General features: G+C 47.1%; 1 protein-coding gene across 5 annotated transcripts in view; it reads right to left on the bottom strand.

The window, feature by feature from the left end:
• The window catches only part of JPH4 (junctophilin 4), a 403,230-nt gene that overhangs the window by 333,541 nt on the left and 48,397 nt on the right, over nt 1-21,292 (bottom strand). For 4 of the 5 annotated variants that reach the window (XM_069633939.1, XM_069633941.1, XM_069633940.1 and 1 more), the window contains exon 3: nt 3,108-3,906. In XM_069633939.1, coding sequence (XP_069490040.1) covers nt 3,108-3,906 — 799 coding nt within the window. Of the gene's footprint in view, nt 1-3,107; nt 3,907-21,292 lie in introns of those variants that run through there. The other variant, XM_069633943.1, reaches the window with a different exon arrangement.

Genomic DNA, 21,292 nt, shown 5'->3' with positions numbered 1-21,292 from the left:
CACACTCAATCCATCGGTCACGACTGAGAAACCTGGGGACGTGTTAGGTCAGCTCACCTCTAGAAAATCCCCAGAGTGGGCCAGATAGATAAGGCTTTTGACTTTAGCCCTTCATCACCAGCTAGCATTACATAGTAGGTGTTACCTTTTACTAGTTGGAAAACATGGGGTTTAGGGGTGCCAGGTTAGGGTGGAGGGAGCCCATGGGAGGTTGAGGGAGGAAAGCCCATTTGTGTACCCGACAGGTCTCCTGGTTAGAAGTGAAAAAACACATCATTTTGACAAACAGAAAAATAAAAATCCTGGACCCACCTTTTAGAGTCTGGGAGTTATTGAAGCCATTCATGACAGCCACTCTTACCGCTATTATCTTCTCTGGGCTCCCTTATTTCTCTATCCATCTTATGCTCTGCCTCCCATCTCCTTTGCCTCCCTTACAGGTCCCCCTTTTCTTGGACTCCATACCCCTTCCACATGCTCTATGGATCCCCTATTGCTAACTTGCTCTAAGCATCATTTCCAATGTCCTCTTTGTCTGAGCCACCCTTACTGGTTCTTCCTTCTCTGGTTCTCCCTTTCAACTCTTCCTTCCCTTGGCTTTCCCTACAGCTCTCTAATGCTCCGGGCCTAATCTGAGCTTCCCCTAAAGCCGCCTCCTTTTCTAGAGCTCAGTTGCTACCTACTCCTGGCCACTCTTGGCCCCTCCCTGCTTCTCTAGGTTTCTCTTACGCCCGCTCCCCCCAGCCTCTGACTCTCCATTACTACTCCCTCTTTCTGAAGGCCATCCTTACCATGGCATCCCTTTTCAGCATCCCTTACTTCCCTTGTCCTCTTTGCCTTACTACCACTCGCTCTTTCTCTGACCTTCTCTCTCCCGTTCCTTCTCTCGGTTCCCAAAGTTGCACTGCTCTCATGGGATGTCGGGATAAACCCTGGTAGGCGATGTCTCTTGATCCCCCAGTGGGCCTGGTCACTTTGGAAGTCAGTGCATTTTGTGTTTATTCAACATATCATTGGAAAGACTGCAAAGTGGCAGGCATTGTCAGGAGAGATGGCAGCGGGTAAGACATTGGAAGATGATTACAGCAGTGACATCATCATCATGCATTTGAGGCAAGAAGGGCACAGTGGTGGCATCCTCAGTGCCATGGTAGTGGCATCCTCAGTGCTCATGAGCCAGATTGTTCAGGGTAGATCACAGCAGAGGCTTTGCTAGGTGGGCTGAAGGGTGTATAGTCCCGGGTCTTTTGGTTGTAGCCGTGGATAGAAGCTCAGGTGCTACAAGCAAAAGGCAAGCTAGCTCTGAGTCCCAACAGTCTCGACATTAGCCTAGCCCCAGATCTTTTACAAACCTAGCAGCACCCCTGGATCACAGAGCGGCCCTTTCGGGCTGTATTCCCTGGTTCTTGAGTGTCATTTTGAAGGTGTGCAGGGAGATGGCAGATCCTAAGACATGGAGAGGATGTTACACATGCATATTTGGAGCCTCTCTTGGCCAAGTCTATGGGGCCCCTTCCCTGTAGTTTAGTTTATACACAATTTGTCTTGAACTTTTTCATACCCTCGGCCAGTAGTTCTTTTGTCTAGCGTAATGCAGAAAGTAAACCCTTGCACATTTTGTTAAGAATGGTTTGGATGCCGACATTGAACACGCCCTTTTCTGTGACAAGTGCAACCATTTGTTGTTTTGCATTGCCACAGCAGAACTGCAAGTCTGCACATGCTTTCGGAGTAGGCTGTTGACTGTGCTCGTAATGCAATGCAACCCAAAGTATAGGCGGTAGGGCCCGTGACCTACAGGGTCGCCTTAGTTTTGGAGGACTCTTGGATAATCTTACCCTGGCTGTGGTATGGCTCTAGGAGGGAGAATGACCAGATTCCTCAGGAAGGTGATAGGTGGGTCGGGGGGGCTGGGGAAGTGTGGGGGCAGGGGGCAGTGTTCGGTTCATGATTGAAGAAGGTAGCCAGAGATGTAAAGAGAAAGTGATTGTACTGGGTAAGATAGGATGCGAGAGGATGGCCCTGCATTCATTTATACACCAGGATGAGGACTCTGTATTGAAAGGGTCATGTATAACACCTTTACATTGAAAAGATTGCAGGGGGAAATGATGAGGATGTTTCCAAGGAGTTGGATGGTAGCAGGGCTTACAGAGGAGGAAGCTGGAGCAGCCCTCGAGGGTACTGAGGACAAGTAGGACAATATTGCAGTCTTCCAGGGTACTGAGGACAAGTAGGACAATATTGATATGATAGGTTATTTATAATGCGCTTAATAGCCAGAGGTTTCTAAGCGCGGACCCGGGGATCGAACCTGTGTTGCTCAGTGTCGTCTTGCTGCCAAGGCGAGCATGTTGCCCCTGAGCTATCCTCCCGATCCTTGCGGTCTTCCATGGTACTGAGGACAAGAGCATTAATCCAAGCCTTGATGGAACGGAACATCAGGTGGGCTAGATTTTGCAGATGTGCAGCAAGTGGTCGCCAGTAATTTGGCTTAGAGCTGGATTTCCCTATGAAAGGAATTCTCAGGACTATATTCTCCCGTGCCGGCTATCGTGCACGGGAGAATATAGTCGTGGAAGTGTGATTGAATGCTTTTGGGTGCAGAAGCCCCGGGAGGCACAGTATGACGTCCTGCCTAGATTCTCATGATTGACATTTAGATCGGCCTGTTCCCGCTCCCAGAGTCAGAGGGACTGCCTTCGGAATCTGGATAATCTTTGTTAAATATTGGACTCCTATAGAAAAGCTGCCATGGCAGAGTCAGACATTGCGAATAATCTTGTAGTGCCCCTGTAGGCCTGCCTGATACACCCACCCCTGTAGTTGGAATAATCCCCTGCAGATACTGGCCACTTGTGGAAAGACCGGCAGGGCTGGAATAGACTCAATGATTTTGGGGGACGGGATGATTGTTAGTTTTCTGTGTCCTTGTTGAACCTGCCTGCCTCTCTCTGAGCCCAGAGTTGGACTGGTAGGTTGGAAAAATGGGATATTGCCTCATAGGCACTGGATGTTGGCCCGTCAGATCGTCTCTCAATTTTTCAGTAGCCCGGTCCACTTCTGCTACCCCTTCTCCACCCATGCCCCTGCAGCCATGCTTCTACCTGGATGCGGTCATTTCCTGCTTCTGCCGAGCTGTGGTCTCCGCCCTTTGGGCTGCATCTACTGCCCGCTCCACCTTCTCCTTGATCTTGCTGCGCCGCAGTGGGATCAGGTTCTTCACCTTGCCGCTCACCAGTGCATTCAATTTGTACTTGCCTTCCTCCCGGGTGCCATCAGGGAATGTGGTCCGGCCGTAGCCATTCCGCCGGTTGCTCAACCACTCACCCTCATAGCGAAGTCCATTGGAGCGCCGGCTGATACCAAAGCCTGTACGCCGATCACCCTTCCATTCACCTGCGTAGACCTCAGTGGCAGAGTCCTCCAGGGCCAGTTCTGGTGGTTGGGGCACAAGTGGAAGGGACTCAGGTTCTGTCTCTGCAAAGCTGGTTGTGGAGTTGACATCACTGGCAGTCGAACTGACTGAGCTCAGGCCCAGCTCACTACGCAGGGACCCCCGCTGGCTGGTCAGAGAGCCCTTGGACTCCACTCGGCGTAGCTTCAGGCCATGCAGGATTAGAGAGCGTCGAAAGAAGCTTTTCTTCTTGGTCTTTGCGGATCCTGCCAGGTCAGAGGGGCCTTGTACTTTTAAAACAAAACCACCACGGGATCCTGAAGCTGGACTGCCCGACAGCACCACAGGGTCCAGGTCTGCTGTGTCCGTTGTGTGGATGGTGTCACTGCGTAAAGAGTTGAGGGAGACCTTCCGTGGAGAGCGCAAGAGTGCAGCCTGCTTGTAGGGTACACTTTGACGCACGCCATAGCCGTGGCGCTTCCCTGCCTGCCACTGGCCCTGGTAGGTGCCTAAAAGATATAAAAGAGGAAACGTCAGTTCAAGGAAATCAAAAGAGGCGAGAGACAAGCAAACAAATGAAGAGAGGCAGAGTAAGATTCAGCCGCATGCAATCAGAATAGTGGTACAGACAGCTCTACTGAGGGCACGGTACTCTCGATGGTAGCTCTTCAGTCTTAGAATGGCTCTTCAGCCTCTCAATGGCAGTCCTACAGTCTTACAGTCCCCCCTCCTTACAATGTTCAAAGGCCCGCACCATCTTACAGTCCCCCTTCCTTACAATGTTCAAAGGCCTGCACCACCAGAAGAGTAGAGAATACAATTTTACACCACACAAACGACAATTTGGAAGCACTGCCATGCAGGTGACCTCCTCTCATGTAGGTATCACTCACTGTCCAGAAGTGACATCTTTCAAAAGCCATTTTTAGGGATGTTTTGGAAACAGTGATGGAAGTATAGAAGACAGACTTTGAATTCATTGTGAGGCATTGGACCAACACGCCCAAGTTTTTTTTTTAAATGAGGGACTGTGTCTTAACATCCAATGCAGTTGGCTCCAATAAACAAACCCTCAGGCTCTTCTTCTTTCTACCTGTACACTATCAAATATCTCAACATTATGGGTCGATATGGCGGCCAGGTCATCTGAAGGAAGAGGGGTTGTAGACAAAGAGTAGAAGACTAACTTCTTCTGACTCCTGTGTCTTCACTACCTTTCCTCCAGGTTTGTTGAAAGATGTCTTAATCACAACAATGCAAGGAGGCCACTGAAAAGGATACTGAAATGGCCTACATTACAATGTTCTTGCGGGTGTCTGGCCAAAGTGGGTGTCTGCTCTGCAGATCACTTCCATGTATAATGCTCTACAAAGCGTGCAAAGTTTCCCCATATGTCTGGCCTGCATATCACATCCAATGACATCAATTTGACAATCAGAGGCAAGCAACAATGCCTGTACATGGACACTGTGCGCAGAGGTCTTAGGGACCCGAGTGCCAAGGCTAGGGCCACTGTAATCCACAATTAGCTTTTCAGAGGACCTTACAAGAAATCAGATAACAGTTTAGGGCCCCTCACTATACATGCTGCGGAGGATCCTTTCAGCATGCAAGGAAGGCATGGGGCGGGAACTGCCTAATTCCGGGGTCTGCAACCTTTGGCTCTTCAGGTGTTTGGGACTACAACTCTCATTAGCCTTAGCTAGCATAGCAAATGGCGTCAATTCTTGTGAGTTGCTGCCCAAATACCTGGAGAGCCAAAGGTTGCAGACCCCTTTTCTAATTCACATTAAAACCAAACGGGCCTTGGGCTGCTGATAAGCAACTCATCTTTGTGGAATTCTGTATGATGGAGCATGGTGTGCTGGAGAGGAAGCAATCCAGCGTCTTGACTCTTCAACTTCAATCATTTCAGCCTTTTTATATCACTGGAGGCTGTACATTCATAAAGTCTTATGAGCCATATCCAGGAAGACAGTCATCAAACCCCAGGATGGTGGGGTCTCCAATCAGGTGAGTACAAATGGAGGCGCATCAAGATCTTTATTTTTAAATATTTTATTTTTATTGAGTTTTCCATCAAATAACAGTTGTAAAGATCAACAAGAAACAAGACGTGCTTAATATCAATAATCACTTTATGCCCAGCACACCCCGGACGCGGAAGAACCCCAAGAAGACAAAACAGTAAAACGTGAAGTATGGTTGGCATATTGCTACACGCATGTTATCATCCAGAGTGCTGTCAACAATGAACCAACTAGACCTGCACTAGGAAGAGTGGGGGGTTCACCGGCATTGCCCACACCGCAACCACTCTACACACCAGTGCTTACAAAATGGCGGGCCACTATTTCCCATCATATTTTCACAAAACGGATGACCATTCCCCCTCTATGGACGCTCTCCCACTGTGAATTTGAGAATATTCTCTGTAAGGTAGATCTCCTTCACCTTCAGGGACCACTCCCTTTATGGTGGTAAATTCACCCTCTTCTAATACATTGCCAAACAAGCCCTGGCTGCTAGCAACATACAATGAGCGGAAGGGTTCTCCAGCCCCCTTCCTCAGCCTCCAAACGAAAGGGAACCAAAATGGGGTCCAACCGTCTAGCTATATCTTCTACTCCCTTTATCCACCCCAGGACCTCCATCCAATACATCATCACTTTGTCGCAGGACCATCACATGTGCCAATATGTTGCCCTTTCGATGCAAGTGCGCCAGCAATATGGACTCATCAATTGGAACATTTTGGATAGTCGCACTTGGTCGTATTGCCAACTGTGCCACACCTTTAGACCATGCGTGTTTGTATTGGCAGGCAATTGAAGTCTTGTAAGCCCCTGTACACATCTTCCTCCATAGAGACTCTTCTACTTAATAATAATAATAATAATAATTTGGCATTTATATAGCGCTACGAACCCTCAGGTATCTGAGAGCTGCTTATTATTACCCACGGTGTGTGGTGCTCACTTCCCAACCCAGATCCCTAACCCACTTTGCTTTAAGGCGTGCAGTGTCCAACTAGTGTGGCATACAACCTAGATATCAGTCCCTTATTGTCCACGTGCAAATCCAGTATATTTTCCGTTAGTGAAAGGTCCCTTTGTTGCTCCTTCCTCCACTTTTCTCCCCGTTAACTGCAAATAGGAAAACACCAAAAGTGTCCAATATGTAGGGAAGCTTCCAATCTCTGAAGGGAAATTGACTTCCCCTTCACCCACAGTTGACCCATCCCCTCCAGTCCCGCCTCAAACCAATCCTGGTATCTAGCCAGGTCAGGGATGTCATCACAAATCAGTGGCACTCACAGATGGCTCAGTAGTGAGGGCCACGTAGTGACACCCTCCATTCTGGGCCGCTTACTTCAGGTCTCCCAAATCAGCCCCAAGATACCATGCAACCAGATCTTCTTTGGGACATTCCTCGTGGGAACCCACAACAACTCTTCCACTGTCACCGGTCTCAAAAGATAGTTCTCCAAACAAACCCACTGCTAATCACGATCTTGCAGGGCCGGTTCCAGTGCCTGTAATTGCATTGCCCTGTAATATAGGTTCAGATCTGGTAACCCTACCACTCCTCGATCCTTAGGGGGCACCAACTCGTCATAAGGGAACACTATTGGTTTGTAACGGTTCATTTTAAACCCAGAGGGCTCCGTATTCCCATATCACCTCAACTGACATACGCAGGTTACACAGGTGGAGAATATCATCCGCGAACATTCCCAATTTAAATTCCTTCTTTCTCACCCCTATCCCTTCATTCTGGGAGGAGTTCTGTATTTTTTCTGCCAAGTACTCAAATGATTGGGGCAAACAACAGTGGTGGCAGGGGACAACCATGTCTTGTCCCCCTCTGTAGTCCAAATCCTGTGAGACCTTTCCATTCACCACCACCATGCCCTAGGATCTGTGTAGACCCCCCTAATCCCATTAAGATGCCTTTTCCCAAAGCTAAACTTATTCCTGACTGCATATAAAAAATCCCACCCTACCCTATCAAAAGCTTTCTCCACGTTGAGACTAAGAAGTGCTGGATTTCCCACCTTGCCCCTGCTCCGTAGGTTTCAAGGTCTTCCTCATAGTATCCGCTCTCTGTCTTCCTAGAATGAACAAGGCCATCAGGTCCGAGTAGACCAATTGAGGCATAAAGTGCTCCAACCTGGAAGATTGTGAAGATCTTGGCATCGACGTTAAGAAGAGAGATAGGCCTACTCGACATAAAGGACTGAGGATCCTTGCCGCCTTTTGGAATTACTGATATTAATACCTGGCAGAATGTTCCAGGGCCCCTTCCATTTTCAAAAATAATGTTGCACAACTTCACCAAGCGAGGTACCAAAACTACTGCAAACGTTTCATAGAAACACACAGTGAATCCATCGTCTCCATGAGCTTTGCCCACTGGCATTCTCTGAATAGAGGCCTGAATCTCCACTGACATGAAAGGGGCATCCACCCTTCACGTATCCTACCGCCCAATGCTGGGAGCAAGATTCAGTTGAGATATTCTTCCATTATCTCTGTACCCATCACTTTTTATTCCGAGTTGAAGACCTCATAAAAAGTGGTGAAACTTTTCACTATCCCCTGAGGTGATGAGGTAAGCCTTCCATCCGAGTCCTGTGATGCCTGAACCCACCTCTCAGTCCTCTGATCACAGAGTCTAGCAGCTAGCACTGCATCCGCCTTGCCACCCATCTCTTAATATTTCTGCTTCAGGTACATCAATTTCCTGGCTACCTCTGCCATCTTCAGTGTTCTAAGCTCTGGCAGTTTCTCCTTCACTTTGAGCACAAGGTCCTCCTCTAAACTGTTTGGAACGAACAGCCTCACTTCCAATATACATCTCTCCTGAAGCAGTCTTTTCTCTAGCAGAGTTCTCTCTCTCGTCTTATTTGACCCTTCCCTAATGAACAGTCCCCTCCAGGTTGCTTTTGCCACTTGCCACACCATACAGACATCCACTTCTCCTGTGTCATTAATGACAAAATATTACTCTATTGCATTATGCATTTCCTCCATAAACACGATATCCCTCCAAAGGGTATCATACATCTCCAAAAGCAGTCATATGTGTGTAACCCCTCTAACACCAGGGCCATAACTGACCATATCCTGGTCTGACCAACTGATAGGGACCTCTCAGAAAACCACCATGTCCACCATCTCCTTACTCATACATAAATAATCAATCTGGGTACAGGTACCACGAGGGGTGAAAAGAAAGTAAAACCCCCTCATCTGGATGTAGCCTTCTCTACACATCTATCAATCCGTGTGATTCCAGGAGAACCTTAAAACACTCCCAACCACGGGTCGAACCCCACTGTCTGTGTCTCGGAGGGAGAGTCTGTCAAACTCTTGATCTGCCCACATATTAAAGTCACCTCCAAGTATCAACAGACCTCAACTCTCCCAAAGGATCTGATCCAGAGATCCCTAAACGAATGTCAGTTGTCCTTGATCTGGACAATACACCGTTGGCACGTCAGGGTGATACCATCCATCATAACCGTTACCACTAGGACACACGCCTCCATTCACCTCAACACTTTTGGGTCCCCCTCTGTTATGAAACAAACTACTCTTTCCTTATGTAATACATGGAGGAAATACCATCCAGTTAGATCTCAACAGCACTCAAGATGGAAGTCATTACATGCGGTTTGTAAGTTTTCGTCCCCACAAGGGTTTTCCGAGGGTTTAGCCCATCGGGTACACAGAGTCTGTTTTCCTTAGACCCTGGATACCTGGTGGGATTCTCCCCACAGTCATCACACTCTGCTGCAACAAATCGTGAGTAGTGAATTAGACTGCACCAAGATAGCAATGCCCAAACAACAACAACAACATATGAACCAACAGGTGCAGCAGTTGGTCACATCAGTTCAATCCTTAAACACGGATATCCAGAATTTGAAGGCTGAGAGCACATTCTTACGAGCAATTGGTCACGCAACCTCGTTCTGAACTACCCCCTAGAGCTCCGGCTGCAGGGAAATATGACGGTAATCCAAAAAGACTAAAGGAGTTCATTGATGCATGTTTGGTTCAGTTCACATTGAAACCAGCCTTTTTTCCTTGAGTTCATCAAAAGTAAGCTACATGATATCTAACATGTCCGGAAATGCTCTTGCTTGGTCTACTCTACTGGTCACCTCTAACCACCCCTTATTGGATGCATTTGTTAATAGCTTGCAAATAAAGTTTGGAATGAGAGAACTTATCTCGGCTCAAGAAAATGTACTTGACTTGAGGCAAGGTAACATGGAGGTTCTAAATGATATCACCCAATTTAAACAATTGGCATCAGAAACAGCCTGGCCAGATGATGCCTTGCTTACCATCTTCCGCAGAGGATTAAAGGATGACCTAAAGGACGAAGTATCTAGGATCCCCATCCTCACAATCTAGCCATAATCATTATCTTAGTACTTCATTTGGATTACAGAATCCAAGAAAGAAACCAAGAAAAGAAAAAGAACTGATCCAATCGTAATGCAGAAACGCCTAGACTGGAACATCCAAAGGCATCAAGGAATGTCGAAGAAGGTGAACCTATGCAACTAGGAACAGCCCGAGGACCATTAACACCAGATGAAAGAAACCGCAGAAGGACTTTAGGTCTTTGTAGTACTGCAGATCAAAGACACATGTACTCAAGGATTGTCCACTTACTCCTCCAAGGGGTTCAGGAAACACCTCTTCCCATCCATACAGGGAACTACGGTTGTGTTATTCCTAAGAGGTTCCCTAGACTGCTTATATGAACCAAATAACATGGTTGTCATGCAGGCATCTTTATCTTTTTCTGATAAGTCGCTGTCGGCCATACCCACTCTTATTGATTGAGGAGCCGCAGGACCTTTTATGGATGATGAGTGGGCCAAACAACACGGGATACCATGAATCCAAAAATACATGTGTGTGCCTGTTGAAGGTGTAGATGGCACTCCCTTAACTTCAGGACCTATTCGGAAGCAAACCTCAAAGGTAATTATGTCCATCGCTTCACACTCAGAACAAATATGTTTTGATCTCATAAAGGCGACACAGTACCCCATAATCTTAGGAATTCCATGTTTATGCAGGCATAATCCCTATATCAACTGGACTGCAGGACCATTTTTTTAGGATCTGAATACTGTTTAATTTCCTGTCTCCAACAAGGTGCTGTTGGTATCCTCACCCAAGCAAACATTTTGAAGAATACCAAAGCTACAATCTGAAATTTACATCTTCTGCCTAAATGTTATCAAGAATACCATGATTTATTCTATAACAGGAGTACAAAGAACTGCCTCCTCTCAGAGAAGATGACTTCACTATTGAATTACTCCCTGATTCCCAAATACCCTTTGGTCGCATGTAAACTCTATCCGAAACTGAGAAGGAAGCCCTTTGTACGTATTTACAGACCAATTTACAGCACAGTCTCATCACTGAGTCTATATCCCCAGCAGGTGCCTCCCTTTTTTTATTCCCAAAAAGGATTGTAAGGAACTGAGACCTTGTATTGGTTACAGAGGCTTGAATAAAATCACAGTCATGGACTGATACCCTCTAGCCCTCATTCAGGATATTCTGGAAGCTGTTAAGGGTGCTTCTATCTTCTCTAAACTGGATCTGGGGGCGCTTATCACTTGGTCAGGATACACAAAGCTGATGTGTTGAAGACAGCTTTTCGCACACCATTCGATCATTAGGAATATTCCATTATGCCGTTCGGGTTACCTAATGCCCCTTCAGTCTTTCAAAGATTCGTAGACCGCATCTTTTCAGATCTCTTGCTACACTCTTTGGTGGTTTACTTAGATGATATACTCATCTAGTCTTCATCACTAGAGGAACACCAACATCATGTGACAGAGGTGTTACGACTCCTAAGAAAACATAGTTTATTCACCAAAATCGAAAAGTGCTCTTTTCATCAGCCATCAATACCATATCTGGGATTTATTCTATCTGCGGAAGGAGCAGCTATGGACCCTACCAAGATCAAAGCCATCATGAACTGGAAGAACCCACAAAATGTTAAAGGAATTCAACGGTTCATTGGTTTTGCTAATTTGTATGGGAAATGTAATCATAATTTCTCTCATAAGATCAAACCCCTCACAAATATGTTAAAAAAGAAACAAAAATGTATATGGACCAAGAAAGCTCAAAGCAGTTTTGATGGCCTCAGAGTGCCTTTGCTTCTGCACCTATTCTTCAGTTACCCAACCAAAAGAAACCCTTTATTCTGGAAGCAGATGCTTCAAATTCCACCATAGGAGCTGTTCTCAAACAAGTATCCACAACGGGGATTGAACACCCTATTTCATACATGTCCAAGTCCTTGTCGTCTTCAGAAATTAATTACACAGCATTAGAAAAATAACTTTTGGCCATAAACAGGGCATGCCAAGAATGGAGACATTTGTTACAAGGATCGCAATACCCTGTTACTGACGGAACAGACCATCAAAATCTCAAGGTGTTACAAAACCTTGAGTGTCAAAACAGTCACCAGGCTAGGTGGGCCTATTTCTTTTCCTCCTTTGATATGTAATTCACTTTTATTCCCAGATCAGCTAATCAATTAGCTGATGCTCTATCCCGGAGCACTTAAGGATACACTTACATGCACACTGCTGAAAAGATGTTTCCTCACACATGCTTTCTGTACTTTGTTACCAATCTTTTTCAATCTGTCAAACAAAAATGTAAAACCTTTTCGGATTCTTCAAAGAGTGATGCATACAAGTACTCCTTACAAGAAGAAGAAGGACTTTTGTTTCATAAACATCAGCTGTACATTCCCACTTTCCTCTTACGGAAGGAAATCTGACGACTATGTCATGACCATAAAACCGCTGGTCACAGAGGAATCCTGACTACTCAGGATCTCATCTAATTACACTTTTGGTGGCCTGGAGTCAACACAGATCTGAAGGATTATGCTTCCTCATGTACAACTTATCTTATGTCAATAAACCCTCACAAGGCTCCTGTTGGTAAATTAGTCCAACCACATTTACCTACTCAACCATGGGAACACATTTCCACCGACTTCATAGTGGATTTGCCGCCATCCTTTAACAACACTGTGGTCATGGTGATTATAGATTCCATAACTAAGATGATGCATTTCATTCCCATGACCAAAGCCTTATGTAAAGCCTTCGGTATACAAAGAGCTCTCACATGCGGCTTCCACCCACAATCTAACGGACAAACAGAGAGACTTAACCAATCATTAGAGCAATATCTACAATGTTTCATATCTGTAGCACAAGAATACTGGAGTTCTTTACTACCATATGCTGAATTTGTTTACAATAATTCTATTCACTCTGCGACAGGCAAAAGTCAATTTCTATGTACCTAATGTTACCATCCTTTGATCTTTCCAACTACCATCTCTCCTTCATCCAAAATGCCTTCAGTCGATGAACTGATAATACATATCCAAACAGGACACTCTTCAGCCCTCCAAGCCTTAAAGGCAGCTATAGAAAGGTCCAAATCTATGCAGACAAGCGAAGATCACAATAGCCTGACTTTGATATGGGTGATTTGGTATGGTTGTCATCACGATTCCTACCCAAAAGGTTAATCCTTTCCAAATTGTCACCTAAACACTTTGGGCCTTTCAAGGTTATGAAAGCTGTGGGTACTGGGGCCTAACATATCCAACTGCCTATTTCAGGGAAGAAGATACATCCGGTCTTCCATGTCTCTCAACGCAAGGCACATACATCCGACAAATTTCACAGGAAGCAACTTGTACAGCCCCCTCCATTGGATGACAAATTGGAATACGAAGTTTCAGCAATCTGTGATTCCAGATATTTCAGTGGTCGTCTCCAATATCTCATTGATTTGAAGGGTTATGGACCTTCCGATTGCACATGAGAACAAGCCTCTCAAGTTTTTGCATCCAGACACGTAACAAAGTTCCATCGCTCAGACCCCTGGAAACCTGGACCTCTCCCTCCATGAGGGGGACGTACTGTTACGAAACAAACTACTCATTCCTTATGGAATACATGGAGGAAATACTATCCATTCAGATCTCAACAGCACTCAAGGTGGAAGTTTTTACATGCCGTTTGTAAGATGGACAAGCATTCTAGTCTTTAACAAAAGGGTGTAGGAATGCCAATGCTATATCTTTTGGGCAATCAAAACAGCAGGTGCGTTGCTACGTTTTTGTTCCAGCTATTTGCCGCTGCTTGACTTCTGTCTTGTGCATCTCTACCTCAAGTAATCCAGTCTTCACGGAGATGGTTGTGCCCTTCCTTTCTTCCCTTTGTTCTACCTTTTCTCATCCCTCCTTAATTTCTGCATCCGCTGCCTGTCCTTTGGGTTCCCTTCCCAGTCTTTTTTGTTTGCTGATTGACGTTCCTTGTCTTTTTCTTATCTTCCTTGTTACATACGTACCCTCGCGGCTCCAGCTCTTTTCCGCCTTACCTCCCTGATTCTTCTGCGACTCGCGCCTCCTTCTCCCTTCAGACTTCTTTTCGTTTCCCTTCGCTGCACCTTGCTGTCCTTTCCCTCTTCTGTCTCCTTCCTCATTTCATTCTGTATTATTCCTGTTACTCTGCAAGTATCCCCTTTGATCACCATCATATCCTTGGAGCCAATATATTCTCCCGTAGTACTGTCACCTAGAATACTTGCCAAACTCAGACTACCAATTCCAGCTCTCTTCAACACGAATTGTCAGCCATATTCAAAACCTCTTCATCTGGTTTTTGTCCCCACAAGGGTTTTCCGAGGGCTAAGCCCATCGGGTACACAGAGTCTGTTTTCCTTAGTCCCTGGATGCCTGGTGGGTTTCTCCCTACAGTCATCACGCTCTGCTGCAACAAATCGTGAGTAGTGAATTAGACTGTAACACTCACCTTAAACCGCTTCTGCAAGAGGGTGCCATCTCTCCCCTTTTTACAATCCCCAGACGCCCAAAAGGCCTGGCCAATCTGTGTGGAGACTAAAACTTTCTGGGAAGAAATATGTGAGTGGATGGGCTTGGTGCTCCAATGTCTGATCCCGAGGAAAGCCACGCTTCTGATTCTTGGGGACGTCACTCCATTGGGTGACCTATCATTTTCAAAGAAAGCATGGGCGTTAAGAGGCTGTATGCTTGCAAAATGCTTGCAAAAAAAATGATCTTGTGTGCTTGGAAGTCCCCCAACAGCTTCAACATTGATGAGTGGGTGGAAAAATTACTAACTGTGTCAAAGTATGAAAAAGCTATTCTGAAGTACAAAGATGAATCAGACAGATTCAATGACCTCTGGGGCCTGTACTTAGACACCTATGGTTAAATGTATTTTTATTTACTTCCAGTATGGTCTATATTCAGGTTATATGATGCCCCATTATATCAACAATATAATCCGGTTACATTGTTTCACATCTGTACCTAATTTGAAAGTCATTAAGTAATTTGATGAGTCAGGGTTGTATCACGCTTTGAAGGTTTTTTATTGTTCTAAGTCCCCCCTTTTTTTTAAATTAAAAATGATGCTGTATATATATATATATATATATATATATATATATATATATATATATATTGTTTATTACGTTTGCAGAATTTCATTGCAGATCTGTTTTGACTGAATTGTTTTTATGTGAAAATAAATGCACAAAGGATATGACGTTCTTCCCCTGCTATAAGCCTAGTTTCCTGACACAAAAGAATGTCCAAACCAGATCTGCGGAACTCACTAGCTACGAGAGACCGCTTAGTCGAGGGGATAAAACCCTTGACATTCAAAGGACTCGCTCTTAGTTGACTTGTCCGACCTCCCTTCATCCCCTCTATTTCAGCCATAATGACAGCAGCCTATCACCTACCACCACCTCTTATAACAGCAAGCTCATACTTAACCCTTATATTCCGCATCCGATCCCCCCTCAATCCCCACTTCCCCTAGAAGAGAACAAAACCGAGTCTCTCCCCTGAAACACTCATCCGCAAATGGGCCAACAGGATGAGCTCATCCCCACCCCTGCCGCTTCATCATCACAACTCCTCACCCATTATTTATTTTATTTTATTTTATTTTTTACATTTGTATAGCGCACAAACAGCCCATAGGCATCGTGGCGCTGTTACTTGAAAGGAACTTAGTTAAGGGGTTACAGGTGGGATGATCATATAGCATTTTGTGCATTTATACATGGATATCATAGTCCAGGTACATTTATACATGGATGTCATAGTTCAGGGTACACTTTGCAGGTTAGCATGAATTACAGAAGAATAATGTGGAGTTCGTTAAGCGAATAGTGGGGTCTTCATTGCCTTTCGGAATGCTAGGAATGATTCTTCTGCTCGAAGAGTTGGTGGAAGGGCATTCCAGTGAAGGGGCGCTGAGTAGGGGAAGCTGGCGCCTCCTGCTCTAGCTCTTTTTTACCAAGGGCACTGTTAGCATATTTGAGTACGGGGTTCTTGGTGGCCTGGTTGAGGTAGATGGGTGAATCCTTTGTGATAAGTAGGCAGGTGCTGAGTGGTGTATGCACTAGTGGGTGAGAGTGAATGCTTTGAATATCACAAGTTCTTTCATTGGGCGCCAGTGCGCTAGCTTTTTGGCGGTGGAGATGTGCTCTCTTTTGAAGATGCCTTGGGCTGCATTATTCTGGATGACTTGCAGTTTTTCCAGGTTTTATGTGGATGTCCATAGGAAGAGTACATTGCAATAGTCCAGCCTTGAGCCTGTGATAGCTCTGGCTATGTTGGTGCAAATTTCTTTGGAGAAGAACGGCCTTACTGCGTTTAAGAGTTTGGCATGGTATGATGCTGCGGAGGCTATGGCATTCACTTGTCTGGTCATAGATAGGTTGGAGTGCAAGTAGACCCCCAGAGTTTTCACTGCGTCAGATACTGGGATCTTGATAGAGTCGATGGTGAAGTGGCTAAACTGTGTGTCAAGATTTTTGAGTCTGTCAGAGGATCCTACTAGGAGGAGTTCTGTCTTGTCAGAATTGAGGCACAGTCCAGTAGCTGCCATCCAGGCTTGGATGGTATTGTAAATATTGTTGAGGGTCGTGGTGTCTGTGTCATAGTTACCTGTAAGAGTGATGAGGATCTGGGTATCGTCCGCGTGGTTGGTGTAGGAGATACCCAGAGCGTCAAGGATGAGGAAGAGGGGGCGGGTAAAGATGTTGTAGAGGGTCGGAGAGAGGCAGGAGTCTTGAGGCACTCCACATAGCATGACGGTGGGTGAGGCGGCGGCTAGGTCAGAAAACACTTGCATAGTATTTCCTTGTAGGAAGGAGGTGAACGAATTTAGTTGTGGTGGTGAGGTGATGGCATAGGACATTGTGGTCAACCAGGTCGAAAGCTGCCGAGAGGTCCAGTAGGAGGAGCAGGGCTGACTTCCCTGAGTCTCTAGCGTCGTCCATCTGTTTTTTTTAGGTCTAATAGGGCAGTTTCTGTTCCGTGCTTGGGGCGGAAGCCGGATTGTCGTAGCCCTAGGAGATTGTTCTCTTCAATTAATTGTTGCACCTGGAGGTAGGCTGCAGTATTTTGAGTAAAAAAGGGACAGTGGTGATGGGCCTGTAGTTGTTGGGGGATGTGGGGTCGAGGGTGGTTTTTTTAACAGAGGGCTGACCCATGCTTCCTTGAGGCAGGAAGGTACTTTCCCTGTGGCAAAGGAGGCTTTGACGAAGGCTGTCAGGAAGGGGGGCGAGAGAGTCAGCACAATCCTTGATGATTGCGGCTAAGCATGAGTCACCATTGCAATTGGATGGTTTTATGGTTTTCATGAGGCTGATAATGTTCTGTTCATGAATGGCTTTGAAGGAGAAAGGTGTGGCGGTGTCAGGGGAGGATGTAGGTATGGGGGTGGGGGTTGGGGTGTTGGCGAGTGACTGTTGGGAGGTTTGGATTTTAGGTTCAGCTTGTTGTGCATGGCTGATTGGATATTATCACACCAAGCCTTGTCTTTAGTGAAGTTCTGGGGGGCAGGGGTGGGGGTCTCAAGTTCTCTGAATATGGAAAAAATGTCTTTCATTTTGGATTTGGACTCAGCGATTCTGGAATCGAAGGAGAAAGCTTTGGCGCGAGTGATTGATTTTTTGTACTCTCTTGAGAGTGTTTTAAAGTTAAGTTTGTCAGCGTCGGAGCGGGAGTTTGCCAGTGTGTTAGTGCAGCCCATTTTTTGGTACGGAGGTCGATGAGATCTGGGATAAACCAGGCATTAGCTTGACTACTGGGTTTGGCTTTGCGGGGCTTGAGTGGGGCAATGTAGTCTACTGCTGATTTGATGGCGGTGTCATAGGCTAGGGAAAGAGCCTCTGGGTCAGTGGAGAAGGGTGGTCTGAAGGTTGGTCCTTGTAGGAATGGAAGTATTCTTTCCTTTGCAAATTGGTGGGAGCTTCGTGCTACGGTAGGGGGTAAAGAGGTACACATGGGCGAGTGGTGGTTTTGGTGGTGGGGGTGCCAAAGGTGATGATATGGTGGTCAGACCAAGGGGTGGGGACATTGCCTGTGATGAGGGGAGGACAGTTGTGATGGGCAATCCAGTCAAGTGTCCTGCCATGGGTATGAGTGGGGTCAGTGATGGTGTTGCAGAATCCTAAGGTCTGGAGGGCTGAGTTGAGCGCTTTGGCTGCTGGGTCATTGGTGTCAAGACCTAGGTTAAGGTCGCAAAGTAAGATGGCTTTGGAGGGTTTCTTTAAGTTGTCTGAGAGGAGGTGAATGAGGGAGGCCTGGAAGTCACCTATGGGGTGTGGGGGGTGGAAGACAAGGTGGATAGCAATGGTGCATTGATGGGAGAGGTTGATTTTTAGTTGAAGGTAGTCACTGTTGTTCATGGTTTTGTCAACCTTCCTGATTGAGAGGGAGTCTTTGGCTATGAGAGCCAAGCCACCCCCTTTAGAGGGTGGTCTTGCCTAGTGACTGAGTAGCCTGTGGGGAGAGCCATGCACAGTGCAGGGCCTGAGGCTTCATGTAGCCATGTTTCGGTCGCCATAAGGAGGTCTAGGTTATGCGAGATTATGAGGTCATGAATGTCTAGTGCGTGTGCATTGATAGAACGGGAATTGACCTAGGCGCAATTAAGGTGGGGTTCAGGTGTGGTGGCATTCAGGACAACATTTGCAAGGGTGGCAGTGGGGGTCACATTTTCGGAGGTCATAGGCATAGAAACAGTGGTATTACCCCCATTACCCCCTAACCCATAAGTACTACATCCCCCGATTTATGGGAATGCACCCCCGGAGCACTACGCCGCTCCTAAAACAATAATCACTTCATTGGAGAAGGCAGATTCTGTCTCAGATATGTCTACCACGTGGCACTCTCTTTCTTGGCAGAAGGCCCCTGGACTGTCCATGATTCATCGTCGACTCCTCACCCTCTGGAGAGTTCTTCCCATCCTCATAGAGATGATGTAAGGCCTGCAAAGCCCCATCCCATTGGTGTTCCTATAGTCTGCACCCTTGACTTCAAATATTAGTGCAAATGGGTCGGCCAATCTATATTGTATCCCCTTTTCATTGAGCCATGAGGTCAGTGGTTGACAGCCCCTGTGATGGGCTGTCGTAAAGGTCAATAGGTCTTGATAAATTCGCACCACATCTCCCTCGTTTTGAATATTTTGCAGGCGTTTAACTCTCTCCAATATTTCTGCTTTCTCTCCATGTCCATGGAAGCAAACCACCGCCGATCTGGGGGCATTTCCTCTGCTACCACAACCCCTATGCGCTCTGTAAATCTCAACATCTTTACGGCCATCGTCCAGAAAAAAGGATGGTCACAAGTGCATTGATCTTTTTCATGAAATCCTCGGCCATCTCCCCTCTTTGCTCTTTAAGGCCAAGCAGCTGCAAGTTGGGCCTCCTTTCCCTGCTCTCCAGATCATCGAGTTTCAGCTGGACTTCCTCATCCTTACTCTCTAGTTCCAGTAATCTAGCATCCTATTTCATCTCTAGGAGATCTGCCTTGAGTTGATTATTTTAAATGCCCTCAACTTTAGTGTCCAGTGTATCCACCCTCACGTGTAGATCTGGGATCGAGGCCTGGCTATCTCCTCTGAGAGCCTTAATCTCCTGAAAAAGGCTGTAGATGTCCTGCCTGGTGGCTCACGGTTAGCATCTAGCCCCCCACTTCCTCTTGTGGTTGTACGGCTGTCCCTCCACTCGCCACTCTCAGATCCATCTGAAACTGTTGTAGGGCCCGGATACCCAGGGCAGTCTTCCCTTCCAGTTTGTGGAGCCGCTCTTCTACATGGTCTGCCAATCTCACAGTCTCTGAATAGTGGTGGTCCACCTCAGGTTAGCCCAAACCGCCTGGGCCCTCCTCTTCCAGTGGCCCCTAATTAGGGCTTGCAGAGGGGTCTTACAAAAATAATATACGCACCTCCGCCTGGGGAGTGGAAGCAGCGTGTTCGCAGCTGGAAAGAAAGAAAATATATAACATGTTCCCGCTTGGGGGACAAGATGCGCAGTGTGACCTACGCTGCCACCGCTGTAGGGGGAGGCCATGCCTGCCCCATCCCTCAACAACCACAATGAGCTCCTAACTTGGGGAGAGGCAGCAAATACCAATGGGAAGAAATTCTCCCCCCTGGGGGTGAGCCTGACCAGGTGGCAGGACTAACAGCCACCTGTGTGACACTAAAGAGTGTGGTCAGGGAGAACCCCTGGCCTGCAACCAAGCAACTGCCCACCTGGGGGGGAAGTGAAGGAGCGTCCATCGCCGTAGCATGGCAGCATTACCAACTCCTGCCTGGGGAAGCCTCGCTGCTGCCTGGTGCTGCATCCCTGGACCGGCCAACTAACATCTATGCCAGCCATGACCCAGCCGCGGCCCTCCACATAGAGGGTGCTCGTGAGGCTGGCCCTGTATTGGGGTGAGTGGAACTCTACCACCCCACTGCCCCAAGCCACCCTGCTGCCCCAAGCCACCCTGCCATCATGTTGGCCACTCCTGCCTGGTGGAGAGGGAGAGGGAGAGGGAGAGAGTGAGGGAGAGGGGCAGCCTTTTCCGTCTACCTTTCAGAGAGAGAGAAAACAGGTAGCAATGCATCTGCCACCAATGTGACCATCGCCCTCATGGGGGGCAAGAGGGGAGCCATGATCACTGCAATCAAGGGGGAGAAAGTGCTACAGAGAGTTAAGTTTGCGGGAGGGAGCGAATGATGGGTGCTGGAAACTGCTGTCCTGCATCTCTTCTGGTGCTTAAAGTGGACCCTGTGAGAGTCCCCGACTGATGCCCATAGCTGCCCCTTCACGTTAGATTCTTCGGCCTGCGGGAGCCCAGGCGTGGCACTGCCAATTCCGCTGCCTGCTGCTGCTCCGGACTGGAGAAGCTGGAACATGGCTAACGAACCACCCCTGCCACCACCGTATGAATAGCAGCCGACGTGGCCCCCGGTGTCCATGGGTGCGGCTTTACCAGTTTGCCCCAAATGCAAGGACTAATAACATTGTAACCACTTGTCTGATCTTAATGTGCTTAGTGAGTTTGTAGCTATAAGTAATGTAAAGTTTTGCCATGCACGCACTCCACCTTCCATCGAGCGTTGCATCTCTTCGTTGTTTGAACATTTACCCTTGGCATGGGATATTGTGACTTAAGCCCCTCCTGGGCTCGTGCCAAAGTCAGGTGTGTGGTATCACCAAGGTAATAAAAAGGAGCGCATAGCCGTAAAGTTCTCTCGACCGTGCCCCAGTTGATCCACAAGTATGGCTATGTGTGCTGTGTGTTGGAGCCTCCTGATTGACTCCGGGCCCGACCATGCCGGAGCCCGTGACAATATAACAAGGTGCTCACTGTGTCGCAGGAGCCCATGCAGCCCACACTTCATTCCCTGATCGCCCTGGGACACACCACGGCATGTGCCGGTCGGTCCGCCTGTCCCGGCAGGCTGCCAAGCTC

This window comes from Ambystoma mexicanum, chromosome 13, assembly GCF_040938575.1.
Source record: "Ambystoma mexicanum isolate Mex_15411 chromosome 13, UKY_AmexF1_1, whole genome shotgun sequence".
NCBI classification, from domain to species: Eukaryota; Metazoa; Chordata; class Amphibia; order Caudata; family Ambystomatidae; genus Ambystoma; species Ambystoma mexicanum.
Note: the sequence above shows the minus strand (reverse complement) of the source record. Positions and strands in the feature narration are given on the sequence as shown.